General features: G+C 43.6%; 1 protein-coding gene across 1 annotated transcript in view; it reads left to right on the top strand.

Moving 5' to 3' along the window:
* The window catches only part of tmeff1a (transmembrane protein with EGF-like and two follistatin-like domains 1a), a 96,622-nt gene that overhangs the window by 48,118 nt on the left and 31,928 nt on the right, over positions 1–16,576 (top strand). The window contains exons 2-4 of the mRNA XM_031292464.2: positions 2,110–2,219; positions 5,429–5,558; positions 14,423–14,452. Coding sequence (XP_031148324.1) covers positions 2,110–2,219; positions 5,429–5,558; positions 14,423–14,452 — 270 coding nt within the window. The remainder of the gene's footprint in view (positions 1–2,109; positions 2,220–5,428; positions 5,559–14,422; positions 14,453–16,576) is intronic.

Below are 16,576 nucleotides of genomic sequence, written 5' to 3'. Positions count from 1 at the left end.
CCCTGCTCTATTTCTCTGGTGAAGCCGTGAGCGAATGTGTCAAGCCTGGCAGGTAATCACGTACAGGAAAGCCACAGTGCAAGCAGGATACTTTACAAAATAAAACTAGTTTTCAAAATAAAACATTCAGGTTCATGGTGATTTTTGGCAGCCATTCACGGCTATTCGCGGCGTTTCAGCATGCGGCGTGTTCCTGGCGCGAGTGTCGTCATATCACAAAATTATTTCCCTGGCGTAAACATACGTGTAATTTAGGTGTCTGCTGCTCCGACAGAACGCCTTATTGCTCCGTCTCATAAACAATCATCTGCTCTTCTCTGCTGGGAAATGTGTCCATATTTTCCCCCCCGCAGCACTGCTTTCTGTCTGCTTTTAATGTTCATAAACTCATAAAGCTGTCTGTGTTTTATTCTGAGTGTTTGATCGGAGGAGCGGTGTCTGAATTCACTGCTGATATTTGTGGAAGATGTTGTTGGCAGAGCCGGCACCAAACCGTAGGGGCCCTTGGCGTCTTTCTTGCTTTTTCAATGCTTTTTTAAACCTACATTGTGTAATTTTTTTGAGTTGATTCTTAGCAAAAACCCCTTTGTTCTTTCACAAATATGTCTCATTCATGTGTAATTACTTCCACCAACTAATCAAAGTATTTTCGTAAGCGTAGAATCTGACATTCAGAATCATTCAGAATACATACGAGCGAGTTGCTCGAATGGCGGCAGCCATGTTGCACCTCCATCTTTAAAATACATTAGCCAAAGAGGGACATACCTCCATCTTTAAAATACATTAGCCAAAGAGGGACATACCTCCATCTTTAAAATACATTAGCCAAAGAGGGACATACCTCCATCTTTAAAATACATTAGCCAAAGAGGGACATACCTCCGCATTTCGCCCTCTTACACTCAGTGGCACCGTGACGAATCCCAGGGGAGATTACTCGCCAGGGAAGCGAAAAAGAGAATTAAAACGACAACGTGACAGGCAAAGCAACAAGACCAAAGTTAATATTGGAGTGGTTAGAACAGCTGGATGGAAACGATGGAGACACTAAGAGATCATTTTGGGTTCGGCCACCGTAGGAGGAAGGGCTAGAAAGTAGTATTCAGTTGGTTGTCATATACAATTTCACCGCTAGATGGGAGAAATTCTTACACAATGTAGCTTTAAGCTTTTATTTGACGTTTCTGTCACTTTTTTGGGGGACAGTTTTGTCGCTTTTCTAAAATGTTTGTTGTTTTTGTCACTAGTTTTGTTGCTTTGTTGACATGTTTGACGCTTTCTTTGCCGTTATGTCCCTTTCTTCAACGTTTTTGGCTCTTTTGTCAACATGTTTTTTTGCCTATACTGCCTATATGCCCCGGGCCATCCCTGGTTATTGGTGTGATATGGATCTACCCGCTCAACGTCTACCTTTTTGTTTAACCCGATGTGTGTTGTTTAAAGGCCCTGACACACCAACCCGATGATCGGCCGTGGACAGTCTGGCGAGGTCGGTGACTCGAGTCTGTTCGGTGTGTTCCGTGCCGTTGGCCTTCATTTTGGCCGATTTGACTTGCTGGGTCGGAGGACGTGCAGTCGGACTCAATGACCAATCTGATTGGTGGAGCGCTTACCCGGAAATGACGAGCGGGATGAGTGACGGACAGCCTCTCAAAATCTGACGAAAATCTTTTAAACTGACCTTTGTCGATCTGAAATGAAGACAGATTCAGAAACTGCACGGCCTATTTCTCTCTTAAAATGTTTTCAGAAACACGTTTTAAATTATTTTTGTAAAATACGAGATCGTATTTCGGACGAGCCGACCATTACCATCGGCTGGAGAATCCAGACCCACGTGACGTCATTTCCGGTTTTAATTTTTTGTATTACGTCTCGCGCATGTGCAGAAAGTACGCTCAAGTCGGCGTCGCTACAGTGTGTTCTGAGGCACTTTTTGGACCTCGGGGAGACTGATCAGTCAGACTGACTTTTCTGCCGACGGTCGGCCGTCGGGTTGGTGTGTCAGGGGCTTAACCTGTCATGTGTCTCTGTTGTGTGTCTCCGTTGTGTATCTCCGTTGTGTGTCTCTGTGTAACCGGTCGTGTGTCTCTCTCTGTGCTGCAGACCTGTCGGAGAAGAAGAGCGACCTGAGGGTTTGTGATGACTCCAGCTGTCGATTCGGAGGCGTCTGCAGAGACGACGGCGCTCAGCTCAAATGTGTCTGCCAGTTCCAGGTAAAGAAACATGAAGTCATCAGTTTCATTTCCTCCAAATCCTCAAGCTCGCAGAATGAGAAGCTGTTGCTGTCGTTTGTCATGTAGTTTTTGGTTTGAAGTGTTTTTAAAGGACGTTGTAACCATGACAGAAAGAGCACGCTGTATTATAGCATTGCGATAATAAGTGCCGCAATAAACACATCGCAAAAGGCTGCAACGTATCGCGAGTGACACTCTGTTTTTTTGTGTGAATTGAAAGAAAATATCAGCAGAAAACTGCACTTTAAAATGTAGCTGTCATTCTTTTTTAAGTGCTGCCTTTTATGTTCAATTCAATGTTCAATTTGTACCATAACATAAAGTTGGTAATGAATTCCTTTCATTTGTTTTAAACTCAACAAGCAGTTTGTTAAATTTTAGCAGAATATTGAAAGCAGCATAACTGAGAACACGTTATCTGTTTCTTTATCGCGAGTTATATCGTTATCGCCATATTCAACAATGTTATCGCGTATTTTCCTCATGTCATGCAGCTCTACTGAGGACTCACAGTTTCAGTTCCACGAAAATCTCTCTCTCCTTCGAGTCTTCCGACTGTCACCTTTCCCTATCACTGTGAGCTCCCAGCGGCGTGACGAGAGGCCTGCGTGAGCTCTGTGGGCTTCGCTGACCTTTTCCCCTGCCTGCTGGAGAGATTACACAGTTAATGACTTTCTGTTTGGATGCTGCCTCAGTTGGATTCTCAGGAACACATTTCTTTTTTACCTCAAGGAAACAAGTCCTCCAAACCAAACGGCGGTATGAGTCGTTATTGTTACTCTCCTCTAATACGACCCACATATCTAAACCAGAGAAGGTAGCGGTCGCGTCGTTAACATTGTGAAACGGTCCCAGTTTGTTTAGATATAGACACCAAAACTACTTATATTAGTTAAAGGTGCAGTAGGTAAGACTTATAAAACTAACTTTCTGTCATATTAGCTGAAACTGACCCTATGTTCCAGTAGAACTACAGGAAGCAGGTCATTTAAATAAATCCAGCTCCTCTGGCTCCACCTACAGCCTGGAGTGAGATTTGTAAAAATCCACCACTCCCTGTTCAGATGCACCAATCAGGGCCAAGGGGGGGAGGGGTCTAACTGTGTGTCAATCACTGCTCATGCACACGCATTCATTCTCCCTTGTGGGCGGAGGGGCTTAGGAGACCGTTTTGGGCTTTAGCAGAAAGGGGGGAGGGACTGAGAAGTTCTCGATGTTCAATTTTTTTGGCTAAGTCCTGGATCTTCACAATTCTACCTACAGCACCTTTAAGTTGATAAAAAGATGGAGGTTTGGGTTCAAATCGGATGTGACTTCACTTCCTGAAGGTTACCACGTGACGCAGAACGTGACGTAGCTCCGTTTGTTCCCTAAAGTTAAAACAACTCTCGTTTCCTTTTCTTTTCAAACGGGACATGAACCCCCGGTCTCTTGGGTGAAAGTCCTGTGTTTGTTTGGTGTCACAGCAGGGTTCAAAATCAGCACCATCTAACAGTCAAATGCTGGTAAAATATGAAAGCTGTCTGGTAGATTTGCTTCACTCACCATCCTATTGGGTGGCTGGTAAAATTTGAACATTCACTAGCCGTTTGGCTGGTGGACAAAAAAGTAGATTTTGAACCCTGGAGTCACAGTTGGTGTCTGAAGCGAGCGTCTGCGCAGCAAGCCGTCTGTGCAGCGAGCAAGCGTCTGCACAGCAAGCGTTTGTTCAGGGTGCATCTGTGCAGCGTGCGTCTGTTCATTGTGCGTCTGCACAACTTGCGTCTGTTCAGCGTGCATCTGTCCAGTGTGCGTCTGCTCAGCTTGCGTCTGTTCATCGTGCGTCTGCGTAACTTGCGTCTGTTCATCGTGCGTCTGCGCAACTTGCGTCTGTTCAGCGTGCGTCTGTCCAGTGTGCGTCTGCTCAGCGAGCGTCTGTGCAGCAAGCGTTTGTTCAGGGTGCATCTGTGCAGCGTGCGTCTGTTCATTGTGCGTCTGCACAACTTGCATCTGTTCAGCGTGCATCTGTCCAGCGTGCGTCTGTCCAGCGTGCACTGGCTGTGAGAGGGGACAGAGGTCAGCTCTGTGGGGAATTCCTGCTGAATGATTGATGGCTCTGAGTTAATAGAATATGGATTTCCAAACTGAAATGTGTCCTTGGCAGCGGCAGTTAGTTTCTGACAGCCAGAGTCGAGTTATTTTGTGTGAACCTACGTGCAGAATGAATGAAACTCCCGATCCTCTAACTGCCTGTTTTCAACCTCCCGACATTTCATTTTTTAAAAAGACTTTATCACTAGGGGTGCACGATTCAGAAAACGATTTGATTCAATATCGATTTTTGTAGTTACTTTTCCCATGTGATTGCAGTAGACATATAATTAATATTAAAAAATATGAATACATTTTTGGAACTCTATGAATCGATTTTGAATCGGTTGAGCTTGAATCGCGATTCCAATGTGAATCGATTTTTTTGCACACCCCTACTTCAATGTTTTTTTGTCGCTAATAATATGACATTCCGGCTTTTTTGATGTTTTAGGCGCCGTTTCTTGTCTCTCTCTGCCATGTGGACCATGAACTTGTCCTTCCGTGTCAAAATTGAAAATGTTTTTTAAAAACCTTTTTGGCGCTTTTTTCAACGCTTTTTTTAAATTTCTGGGCGATAAACCTAATTTATATGACATTATACTTAATTTTTAAGTTAAAAAAAGCAGAAATTATGAATTATGTTGACTAATAGTGAATATCAGTGAATGTTGAGTGGATCACAGAGGGGTATAGGTCAAAGTTTAGTCAGGATACTGTTACGCCCAAAATTCAATGAAAGTAATCATTGATTTTGCCTGCAAAGATTGTTGTATGGGTTCCATGCAATGTACATCCATGCATCCATGTTATTTTTGGGCAATTTGGCAGAAAGAATTTGACCCAAGAACAACACAAGGGTTAATATTTCTCTCTGAAATGTAGCGGAGTAGAAGTAGAAAGTGACATGAAAAGAAAAGACTCAAGTAAACTACAAGTACCTCAACATTTGGACTGAAGTACAGTACTTATTTACATCCCTCTGACTTCAATCCAACCTTAGGATCTTTAAACTTCTCTTCTCTCCCCGCCGCTCTGCTTTTGGAGTGCGTCCAGAGTTTGGTGTCCGGCGGTCACGTTGAGATTTAATTAACATTCTGATTGTGTTTGATTCCCAGTGTCACAAAAACTACATCCCTGTGTGCGGCTCCAACGGGGACACCTACCAGAACGAGTGCTACCGGCGCCAGGCGTCCTGCAAACAGCAGCGCCTCATCTCCCGGGCGTCGGACGGGCCCTGCTCCGCCGGTGAGTCTGCCAGCAAACACACAGCGCTCAGCGCCATGGAAACCTGATTGATTGGGGGCAAGGGGAGGGGTGAGGTCACCAAAAAGAGAATCACGACTCTTTATTCTTTATTGATTTGTGTATGCAGTGTTTCCTTTAGGACTTTTTTTTAGCAGTGGGGATCTGTCCAAACACATCGGGAAATTGACGACTGCGTCGGTCTTAAACTACCAAAGACACTTGCGTCGAGATTTGCGCCGTGCTGCGCCGGGTGCAAGATATACTAAGATAGGGCCCTATAACTAGAAGCCCAATTCAAGCACTGACTGCAGGTAGTTTGGCTGTGCACGTACAGCCATAAAACCTCAAACTATTTCAAATTTGTTAAATGTTTTATTTTTCCGAGAAACTGTCCTAGAACATAAGAGACGGCCAGGGGCGGAGCTAGACTCTCAGTACAGTGGGGGCGGAGCTTCATCATGGGACCCTCTGCTACCAAATCATTTTAAAATAAAAAAAAATGGTAAAATATCTGATGAATGCATGTAATGTGTCACTTGTTGAGCCAAGTAAGCCTATATGTCAAATAAAACACAAAGAAAAGCCACACGTTTGTATTGACGAACAAAAACTACAGTTTGCCAGTCAAGTAAAAATGTTTCAGCACCACGGACAGAGACAGATGATGGACAGCGATGGCGCTGAACAGGCCAAGTGCGCTCAATCAGTGCCACACTATATCATTGACATGGCACTATTATCTATATGTTTGATAAGCAGAGCTGGATTATCACAAGGTAAGCTCATGTGCAGTAATTAGCTTCTGTCAGCTAATAATCTGCAATGTGTCACTTTGGGCCCCGTTCTCGTCAAGTGACGCAAGATCGGTGGTGTTTGAGGGGCCCCTAATTGGCACGGGGCCCTGGGGCGGCCGCACCCACGCTATCTTTGCTACTGGAGACGGCCCATTAATAGATAGATGGGATTTAGTGCTGAAACACCTTCAGATAAAGAGCGTGTAAACCCTGTTATCATTTCACAAAAGGCTTTTTAGAAATAAGCTGCATCACTTAAAGTGTTTTCCGATGTGCTGAGCAGACGGATGGTAGAAGTAATAATTCAAAGTGTGCAGCTTCGTTGCAGCAGCTGATCGTTCTGTAACGTGACTGTAAGTGCCTGGCTGGTACTTTTAATGATCCTCTCAGAGTCGGCGCTCCGCTGGGTTTACCTTCACTGTCATTACATTTTTTAATTGGCTGAACATCAAAGCCCAGCGCTCGTGCTCGATTTTTCCTCTGCACCCTGAGGAACGTCATCAGTCGATTTGGTTTTCAGGGAACGGGACGATTAATCAAACTGCCGATCAATTTTAATTAGGAGCCGTGGATGACGGCTGTTTAAATCCTCCCGAAGCGGAGTGGTTCCCAAACCGGAGTCCAGGGACCCTCCGGGGGCCCTTCAGAGGTTTCAGAAGAGACCACAGTGAAATGAGGATAGCCGTGAACCGGGCTGCAATGTAACCCTACAGGACTAATGTTCAGCGTCAGTCAGCGTCCACTAAAAGTTCTGTTGTTGCCGCTGACAGACTCAGATTATTATTCTAATTATGGAAAGGATCCCTACAGAGGTAGACCTTTTTGTTAAAGAGTAAGATCCTTTTTGTTTAACCCTTGTGTGGTGTTCATATTTTTGTTACACAGCCAATGTTCCCGGGTCACATTTTTAGGCTTTTAAATCAATACAGCCATAACAATTTATGTAGAAATACGTAATAGATGTTTACTTTAGCTCAGTTACCAATGATATATACATCATCTATGGTTCATATTTGCCATTTACTCCTGTGAGATCACATGTATGATGATATGATCATTTTCGTTTTTTGTGAGAAAACAAGGAAATTCAATTATAAAAAAGGTAAAAAAAAAAAAAAAAAAACAGAAACAAAATTTTGATCATTATTGGTGCTTATTTCTTAGAACTTAATCAGAACAGGTGAAAGTGCTTGAAATGTAACAATTTTGTAACTTTGTGTGGGAATAGCAGGTGCAGAAAGACAACATAGTTTCATAGCACCTACATTTAAATACACTCGGGTCCAGTAGACCCGAACACCTCATATGTAATAGTTATGTGTAGGGGGTGGGGGGGGCTGTACCGTGTGCAGTCATTGAAAATAAGTTATTTTTTATGTTCTTCACAGACAATGACCCAAGGCCAATGAGTTTGAGTTAGAAGAAGTAATAAATAGCATATTTTTTATTTTAGCAAACATTGAAAACGGGTCCCACAGACCCGAACAACACACAAGGGTTAACATGAAAATGCCCCGAAATCTCCATCACCAAACCCACCAGACTCCATGTAAATAATCAGTACTTTTAGCGTGTATAGAGCCAGCATATCTCCACCAGACTCCATGTAAATAATCACTAATTTTAGCGTTTATAGAGCCAGCATATTTCCACATGTAAATGGGTGAATTAAGAGTTTATTTCAACCAAACCAGAGTGGTGATTGTTGGAACAGTGGAAAGATGAACCAAGATGGCTTTTGATAGTTTTATTTAGTTTCTGTCCACTTTGAATGAAGTGTGTTTTACGATGATAAAAGTCCTGATTATTTACATGGAGTCTGGTGTAGTTTGGTGATGGTGATTTCAGGGCTCTTTCTTGTTAAACTAAAAGGATCTTACTCTTTAACAAAAAGGTCTATCTCTGTAGGGATGCTTTCCATAATGTTGTCAGACACTTAGAATAATAACCTGAGTCTGTCAGCGGCAACAACAGAAGTTTTAGTGGACGCTGACTGACGGTTAACGTTACGTTGCAGCTTGTTTCGTCGCTGCCGGCTGCAGCGTTCTCGCTCAACACTGGACCAATTTCAAAGATTGTTGTTTCCGTCAGTTACTTAGACACAAGAACATAGGAAAATAGAGTTCCAGGTTGAAAAAAAACAACCCAAGTTACTCTTTAACCCTTCAGCGGTTTGCAGGAAAGAGACACAAACAGTTGACACAAAGTTGGAAGAACTCTGTCATCTGAAATATCATTTTATGCGGGAACATTAAGATTTGACTTTACAACTTGGCCATGAAAAGCATCCAGATTTACAGTGTGTGAGGTATATTGGCATGAGGCAGAGTTTATATCCTAAAACCTACAGGTTTAATGTTGCACAGCTGGATGATCAGCCGCCGTAAATCAGACTTATTCTGAGGCAGAAAGAAGCGATTTCCTCCGGCTGACTCTCTGGATTCAGACGTCTCTGCAGGCCAGTCAGGGTTTATGTTCTGATCCCACTCTTGAGAAATGTGTCGGGGAAATTTACGGCAACGCCACAACAGCGGCAGGGGTGTTGGCGGCGGTCAACTCCATCTGCAGGGGCATTGGCCTGATTTCCCAGGAGGCGCCGCCCGCTGTTCTGCTCTTATTACCTGGTACACCGAGGTCTCCACTTCCCTCGCCTCTCTCTTGTCCAATTTCCTCTCCCCGAGATTTATGCTTCCTGTAATTGGATCGTTCAGCGGCTGTGAGCCGAGGCAACGGCACAAACACTCAGCTGGGTTTATTTCCCACGAGCAGGAAAGCTTGGAGGTAGGAAGGCTGAGAACTCCTCGCTGGGATCTGTTCACAGGTCAGCGAATGTCTCAACATCCACACCCTCCTCAGGCCACAGTTATTACTCTTTAAGGACCCTGTCTTGCACCTGGCGCAGCGCAAAGCCCGACCCAAGTGTCTTTGCTAAGACCGACACAGTTGTCAGATTCCCGTCCAGCGCCCACGTCGTTTAAATGCACCTGCCCATGGGCATGCTGGTCTTACAGGGAGGTGTGTTCAGGTGCATTCTGGGCGTGCTGGTCTTACAGGGAGGTGTGTTCAGGTGCATTCTGGGCGTGCTGGTCTTACAGGGAGGTGTGTTCAGGTGCATTCTGGGCGTATTGCTATCTTGAGGCAGCGAGAAGTGATCGCGGCATTGACCAACAAAAACCTGGTCTAAAGTCAATAACGCAGCATTTCATTGTTATTTTAACAGCAAATTAGTAAAATGCTCCTAGACTTGTTCACAGCGCGTGCACACCATGCTTGTTACACACACAGGGACGCACAGCAGCACACACACATGCAGAAGATTACAAATAGAAATCCTCCATCATAATAGCAATGCTCCAAGGTCCAAACGCGCCTGGCTTTTAAAGGGAAGGGGAGATGATTGGCCCGGCGCACAGACCCTTTTTTCCACTGTCAAACTAGCAAAAGTGGATTTGGACACGCTCTAAACACACCTGCACCAGATGATTCACGCCGTGCGCTTCACGCCGTGTGCTTAGATCGTTAAACTAGGGCCCTAAAACTTGTTTTGTTGCCTTTTTGACTTTTTCTGGCTTGTTGAACGAGGAGAAAGATGGAGAGGAGGAGAGGGGCGCCTGCAGCAGAGAGCAGATTTCATACAGGTGGACTATAAGAAAAGGATATCCCGCCGTTTTCCTCCTGAACCTTTGGCTTCCTATGAGCTCAACTTTTAATAATCTTTTAAAGGCTTTGGGAGAAGATTTTTTCCTTGTGTTTCAGAAGTAGGCAACATTGTTTAAAGGCAGTGTTGGGGAGTAACCAGTTACATGTAACGGCGTTTTGCCGTTTAATTACAAAATAAAGGTAACTGTAATCCGTCTGACAGTTAAATCGCCTCTCAAGCAGTCTGAGGCTGTTGAAACAAACACGAAAGAGAGAATCAGATATTTCTTAAAAACTTAAAAACTTAATTTGGCTAACAGAGACATTTCATTTAAAACAATGAATGCCATACAATTCCTGGTGGAGGACGGGAAACGTATTAGAGGGGTTTCCTTGTTGGAGCCGGTGGAGTCGCCCCCTGCTGGTTGTTATAAAGAATGCAGGCTTAAGCCACTTGGCTCGACTTTTTAACCCTGGAAGTTCAGACAAGCCGCAAGACAACGCGTCTTTCTTTACAGTGTGTGTAATATTTTGGTTTAAAAAGGAATATCTTCTGCTATGTTTCCCCCTCTCATTCCCCCTGCTCTGGGTTTCCCCCTCTCATTCCCCCTGCTCTGGCGTTTCCCCCTCTCATTCCCCCTGCTCTGGTGTTTCCCCCTCTCATTCCTCCTGCTCTGGTGTTTCCCCCTCTCATTCCCCCTGCTCTGGTGTTTCCCCCTCTCATTCCCCCTGCTCTGTTGTTTCCCCCTCTCATTCCCCCTGCTCTAGCGTTTCCCCCTCTCATTCCCCCTGCTCTGGTGTTTCCCCCTCTCATTCCTCCTTTCATTCCCCCTGCTCTGGTGTGTCCCCCTCTCATTCCCCCTGCTCTGGTGTTTCCCCCTCTCATTCTCCCTGCTCTGGTGTTTCTCCCTGCTCTGGTGTTTCCCCCTCTCATTCCTCCTCTCATTCCCCCTGCTCTGGCGTTTCCCCCTCTCATTCCCCCTGCTCTGGTGTTTCTGAGCCCCTAAACCGGAGCCATTTGGAAACACTTCTGACCCGTTTTGGTTTGGTATACTGGAGTTTATGTCCAGTATACCAGAATGTTGATGAGATTGAGGTTTGGGCGTGTTAGTTTAAACAGAGATTAGTTCTTCTACTGCAGCTAAAAACACTTGGTACACAGAGATCACTTTTGGCTCAAAACTCAAACGCTTAACAACCAAATCGTAGCAATGTAAATGTAGCCTTAGCTTCATAGATTGGTCACTTTGCAAAAAAACTAGTAAGTGGACCTTGAGTTGGGGTTGTGTTTCTCTTTCCATTGTATCCAGACATGCAGCAACAGACTACAAACGGATTTTGGTTTCAGCGTATATCAATTTATCTCAAAAAGTTCAAGAACAAAACCTTCTGAAGTGGAACAATGTTTCCTTTTTGTAATGTGTGTGAAATGTAGCCTTTAAATGGATGTAGCAGAGTCCTTAAAGCAGAACCGAAGCTGCAACTGAAAATGTCATCTCTGAAGACGGTGAATGTCATGTCCTTGTTTGGCTCTTTCTTTTTTCTTTCTTCTCTCTCTTTCCAACTGTGAACAGAACAGAAGATTGACCTTTATGTCTGCTTTAAGGGGAACCTTTTCAATCCCTGTTTTTTTAAAGGAGTATTTTGTTGTAATGAATGAAATTGCCACACCTGCCTCCGTTCATCTCCATCAAGATCAGCGAGGTTCACAAGAGCCACAAAGAAACAAAGGTAGTGTTACAGTTGGTTATCTCTTACATCACTTGTAGAAAGTGGTGTGTATGTTTACGTCCGCTGTATACAGCGTAGACATACACGCGGGTAGCTCAAAATGCATACAGATAACACGCCACTTGGCTTAAGAAAGTGGGCGTGTATGTTTACGCCAAGTCATAATATCACATTGTGGAAACGGACATGATGTAGTCGCTGTCGGCGGTACCGTAGAAACAGAACATATTTAGCTCAATCATTGGTAAAAGAAATAAAGACAAAATATTGATTCGAGGGAAAAGAATCCATTTTGAAAATCGTCGCAAAAACCCACACAACACATACGATTTTTCAATTTCTTTCCCCGAGCCCCTAGTAGTTTTTCCGTTGGTTATCTCTCACATTAGGAAGTCTTCCGAGTTGAGGAACATCAGAGGGATTCTGCAGCGGAGGAAGCAGTAAAAGCCTGGCCGTGCTTCATTAAACACGGGGTCAGCCATGTTTAATTTCCTCTGCAGGTTTTATTGACTCTCTGCTGCTGCAGCGTCTGATTCCTCTGCTGATGCTGCTGCAGACTTTTTATCCAGCCCAGGATCGGTTGATCTGTCGAGCCGCAGCAGAAGGAAACAGTTTGTTATGAAGACACGGTGGCTCAGTGGCTCAGTGGTTAGCACTTCAGCCTCACAGCAAGTTGGCACTGCAGAGTTTGATCCCCGGTCCTGGCAGGGCCTCTCTTTCTGTGTGGAGTTTGCATGTTCTCCCCATGTTTTGTGTGGGTCACCACTGGGTGCTCCGGTTTCCTCTCACCATAAAGACATGCATGCTGGGTAGCTAAGGCTACGCCCTAAATCCCACACTAACATGCTATTTAGTTTCTAAAACAGTATGTGAGATATTTTTGTATGTCTGAAACCTTAGTATGAAAACAATAGTACACAAATTGCATACTATTCCCGGTAAAATATTACAGTATGCAACAATACGTAACAGAAAACACAAGACTTTCACCCAGGAAACAGGGAGACCGGTGTTTTAATCTTAACCACAATCTTTTTTCTTAACTAGTTGCAGTTTTGGTGTCTAAACTTAACTGTCATCAGCGTAGACAGTCACCTTTTGTTGCCGAAAATCAACTGTAACGGCCTCTGAAACAACCGTAACTGACTGCTAAACTTAACCGGAACTTAACTTAATGTGATGCCATAATTTTGGGAGGATATCGTATGAATTTTTGTGTATAAACGGGTGTTCATGTCCCAGAAGAAGTTAGGGAAAAACACAAGACTTTCACCCAGGAAACACCGCATGGTCACCTTTTCTCGGCTGAACTCAACTCTTAACGTTCATCTTAACTGCGTCACATGGTTGTAAGATGTCATACACATATGTTGAGCATAAGTTTCCGTACGATATCCTACGAACCCATTCATGAGAATGCGGTAAATAACTACTATGCTTAATGCATGACCTCATCATTCTTTTCCCTCATCATCAGTTTCACAGGTGTTTAAAGACAAAAAAGAGGAAGAGTTTCACCCTTTTCACTCCAACATTAAACCTTAACAATTTTTTCATTAGCAAATGACCATTATCCACACCTAGGGAAGAGGTTTGTCTCTTTTTAGGAGGTTAACTCTCAATATTTGGTCAATAACGCGCTGACAGAATCATTAGTACCTCAGCTCACTCTCGGCCCATTTCTGCCTCCTTTCCCATGAAAAACAATCCCATCATGACTTTGTAAAGAAGTGCAGCGACTAAAGGTGAAATTTAATTGAACAAAGCAGCCGGTGTCCATTTCCTAATGCAGCGCCGTGCCAGAAACTCCAAATGCATCGTCCATTTCTTAATTCGATGTTTGCTGCGCCAAGATTCATCGTGTCAGAGTCCATTTCCTGATGGAGCTGCAGAGCGGCTGCAGTACATCTCTTAACTGTCTACAGTTACGTTAGCAGACATGTATGTGTTTAGTTTGGAGCTGCAAAGATTTATGGGATAATGGTTTCAACTATTAGATTGATCACCAACTATTTTGATAATCGATTAAGCAGTTTGAGTCATTTTTTTTATGAGAAAAACAGTCAAACTTGTGTGAATGCAGCTTGTTAACTCTTGTCTTGACTTCCCGTCAACCATGAAAAAAACACTTTTGTTGTCCCTATCTCAATATTACAGTCACTTTTTGTCACAGTTTTCTATTTTACGTTTTTGTGGGGAGGGGTTCTCATTGTTTTGGTCACTTTTTTAATTTTTTTTTTTGCTTTTTCCCAATGTGAATCCAAAGATGAATTGATTAGTTGTCAACTATTAAATTAATCACCAACTATTTTGATAATCGATTCATCGTTTTGAGTCATTTTTTTAATTGACAAAAACAGTAAAACGTGTGTGATGTCAGCTTGTTGAATGTGAATATGTTCTAGTTTCTTCTCTCCTCTGTGACAGGAAACTGAATATCTTTGTATTGTGGATAAAACAAGACATTTGATTGGTTGATTGCCTGTAAGAATGGCCATGCATTGACTGACTGACTGACTGACTGACTGACTGACTGGTTCAGACAAAAGTAAACTAAAAAGGCAGGACACCACTGACAGTCCACCTACAGAAATATTTCAACACCATTATTATCTGACCCCTTGATAAGTGTTTATATATATTATATCATGTGTAATACAGACATAGCTGACGGCTGTTGTGTCTCTTGTGTCCTTACAGATCCGGGTTCTGGTTCAGGAGACGGAGACGGTGAGTTTTTTCGTTTCTTTTCCTTGGGCTATCTGAAGATATAATATGTAACATTTCTGTCAGGTCCATTAAAGTCAAGAACAACACAGACGATAAAAATTCTTTAGGACATTTTATTGAATAAATTACGAATTAAATTTGGCGTTATGGCTTCTGTTCAGAGGAGTCCCCTGACCTTTCATGAGCACCATGAAAGAGCAGAGAGTCAGAGGACAGCAGCAGCAGCATTAGGGGACGCTCACACAGTTTAGGACTGGGAGAGCTAAACTATTCCCCATAGAGCAGCAACGATGACGTAGAAGCCTATGCCAGGTTATACATGACAAGGTGGAGCAGGGGAGGAGGTGGGTAGCATAGATGCGAGCAGCAAGCAGTTAGGAGCAAACTAAAGCAGCATTAAGTAGGGCGCCCTGTTTGAGTTTAGCCATTTAGAAGCGAGGGGAGTCGACCAGCTGATGCACTGATGCAGATCAGCTGATGCGACCGTGTTGTTGGCCAATAGCAGCGTCTTGACTACTTGGCCTGCCAGAACTGACGCTGGACGCTCAATTTCTGCATTAAAATGTCTAAAAATTACCATACCCAAATGTAAATGGACTGTATTTATATAGCACTGTTCTAGTCTTTACGGCTACTCAAAGTGCTTTAACATCGAACCATTCAGACATTCATACACTGGTGACCGAGGCTGCCGTATAAGGTGCCACCTGCTCATCAGATATTGATTCACACACATTTAGCAATTCGGGGTTCAGCGTCTTGCCTAAAGGCACTTCGACATGTAGATTGCAGGGACAGGGATCGAACCGCCAACCTTCAGATTGGTAGGCAACCGCTGTACCACCTGAACCACAGGTGCATGTTGTGTATACAGCACATTTACACTGTTATACAAGCTGTACACTTAATACTTTACATTGTAGCAAAGTGTAATTTCTTCAGTGTTGTCCCATTAAAAGATATAATGAAATATTTACTAAATTGTGAGGGGTGTACTCACTTTTGTGAGATACTGTATATATTTTAGTTGTGTACTTACATTATCCCATCAGTTACAACGAAGTCTCGACCTGCTGTCCTCACACAGAAATGTCTGAGCTCAGCCTGGACGCAGTGTTTGAGGATCTGTTATTCCTTCTCTGTGTGTCTTTATTAATCCCCCTTCTTTCATCGAGCTGAAAGCCTCGCTGCTGCCAATTCTGGCTACAGTGGCATTTTACGACCATCTGTGGGGGCCGAGCACAGTGTTTGTTGTTTAATATGGCCACCGGGCGGGGAGTGGGGGTTTAATTGGAGAGCCGGTGTCTCCGCCATCTGCACGAGGAGGGGGTTCAGCTGAGATGGCGAGCGTGTGATTCCCGTGCAGGCGATGGAGCGGTCCAGTCACACAGATTAATTATTAAAACCTGACTTTAGCTCTTCTCTCTGTTTGTCTTTTACTCTCCTCTCCTCTTTTTGTTGATTTTGAAGAAGGCCTGAGGGCTGAAACGTTGTCTGAATAATATCCAGAAATGAATCCAGAGTGCCTGAACACTTTTGTTCTTACTTTTAGCTCTACTCCCAGTGAGCAGCACTTAACAACAGCCCTTTTGTCTGTGTTACTTTTCGATATTATGTCTTTTACTCTCCAAACATTAAAACACTGTCAGCTGTTTTCCACTGAGAGAAAAGAAAATGTTTCTTGCAGGTTTGAAAGGTCTAAATGCCTCTCTGTTACAGGGTTGATAAAAGCTCTGCGTGTCTGTGACTTCAAATTATTTTGTAGCATCTCACAATTTTGAAGGGAGATGCTACAAAAACATCTTTCTTCGTACACAGCTGTGAAAAGTAAAGCAGTGTAATCTGTATGTATTCCATGTATTTATTACTGTCAGCAACACATTGACTGCTTCTGTATAAGAGTGTGAAGATCCTTGTAGGGAGGAGGTCGGGGGGGATGTTTGGCTCCTAAAAAACAGGGCTTTCAAGAGGGGGAGCAGAGTTAATGTCCTGAAGAAGTTAAGGAGAAAACACAAGACTTTCACCCAGGAAACAGGTGTTCATGTCCTGAAGAAGTTAAGGAGCAAACACAAGACTTTCACCCAGGAAACAGGTGTTCATGTCCTGAAGAAGTTAAGGAGAAAA

Source organism: Sander lucioperca, chromosome 9 (genome assembly GCF_008315115.2).
Source record: "Sander lucioperca isolate FBNREF2018 chromosome 9, SLUC_FBN_1.2, whole genome shotgun sequence".
Taxonomy (NCBI): domain Eukaryota; kingdom Metazoa; phylum Chordata; class Actinopteri; order Perciformes; family Percidae; genus Sander; species Sander lucioperca.
The sequence above is the reverse complement of the archived record's forward strand: the minus strand, read 5'-3'. Positions and strand labels throughout refer to the sequence as shown.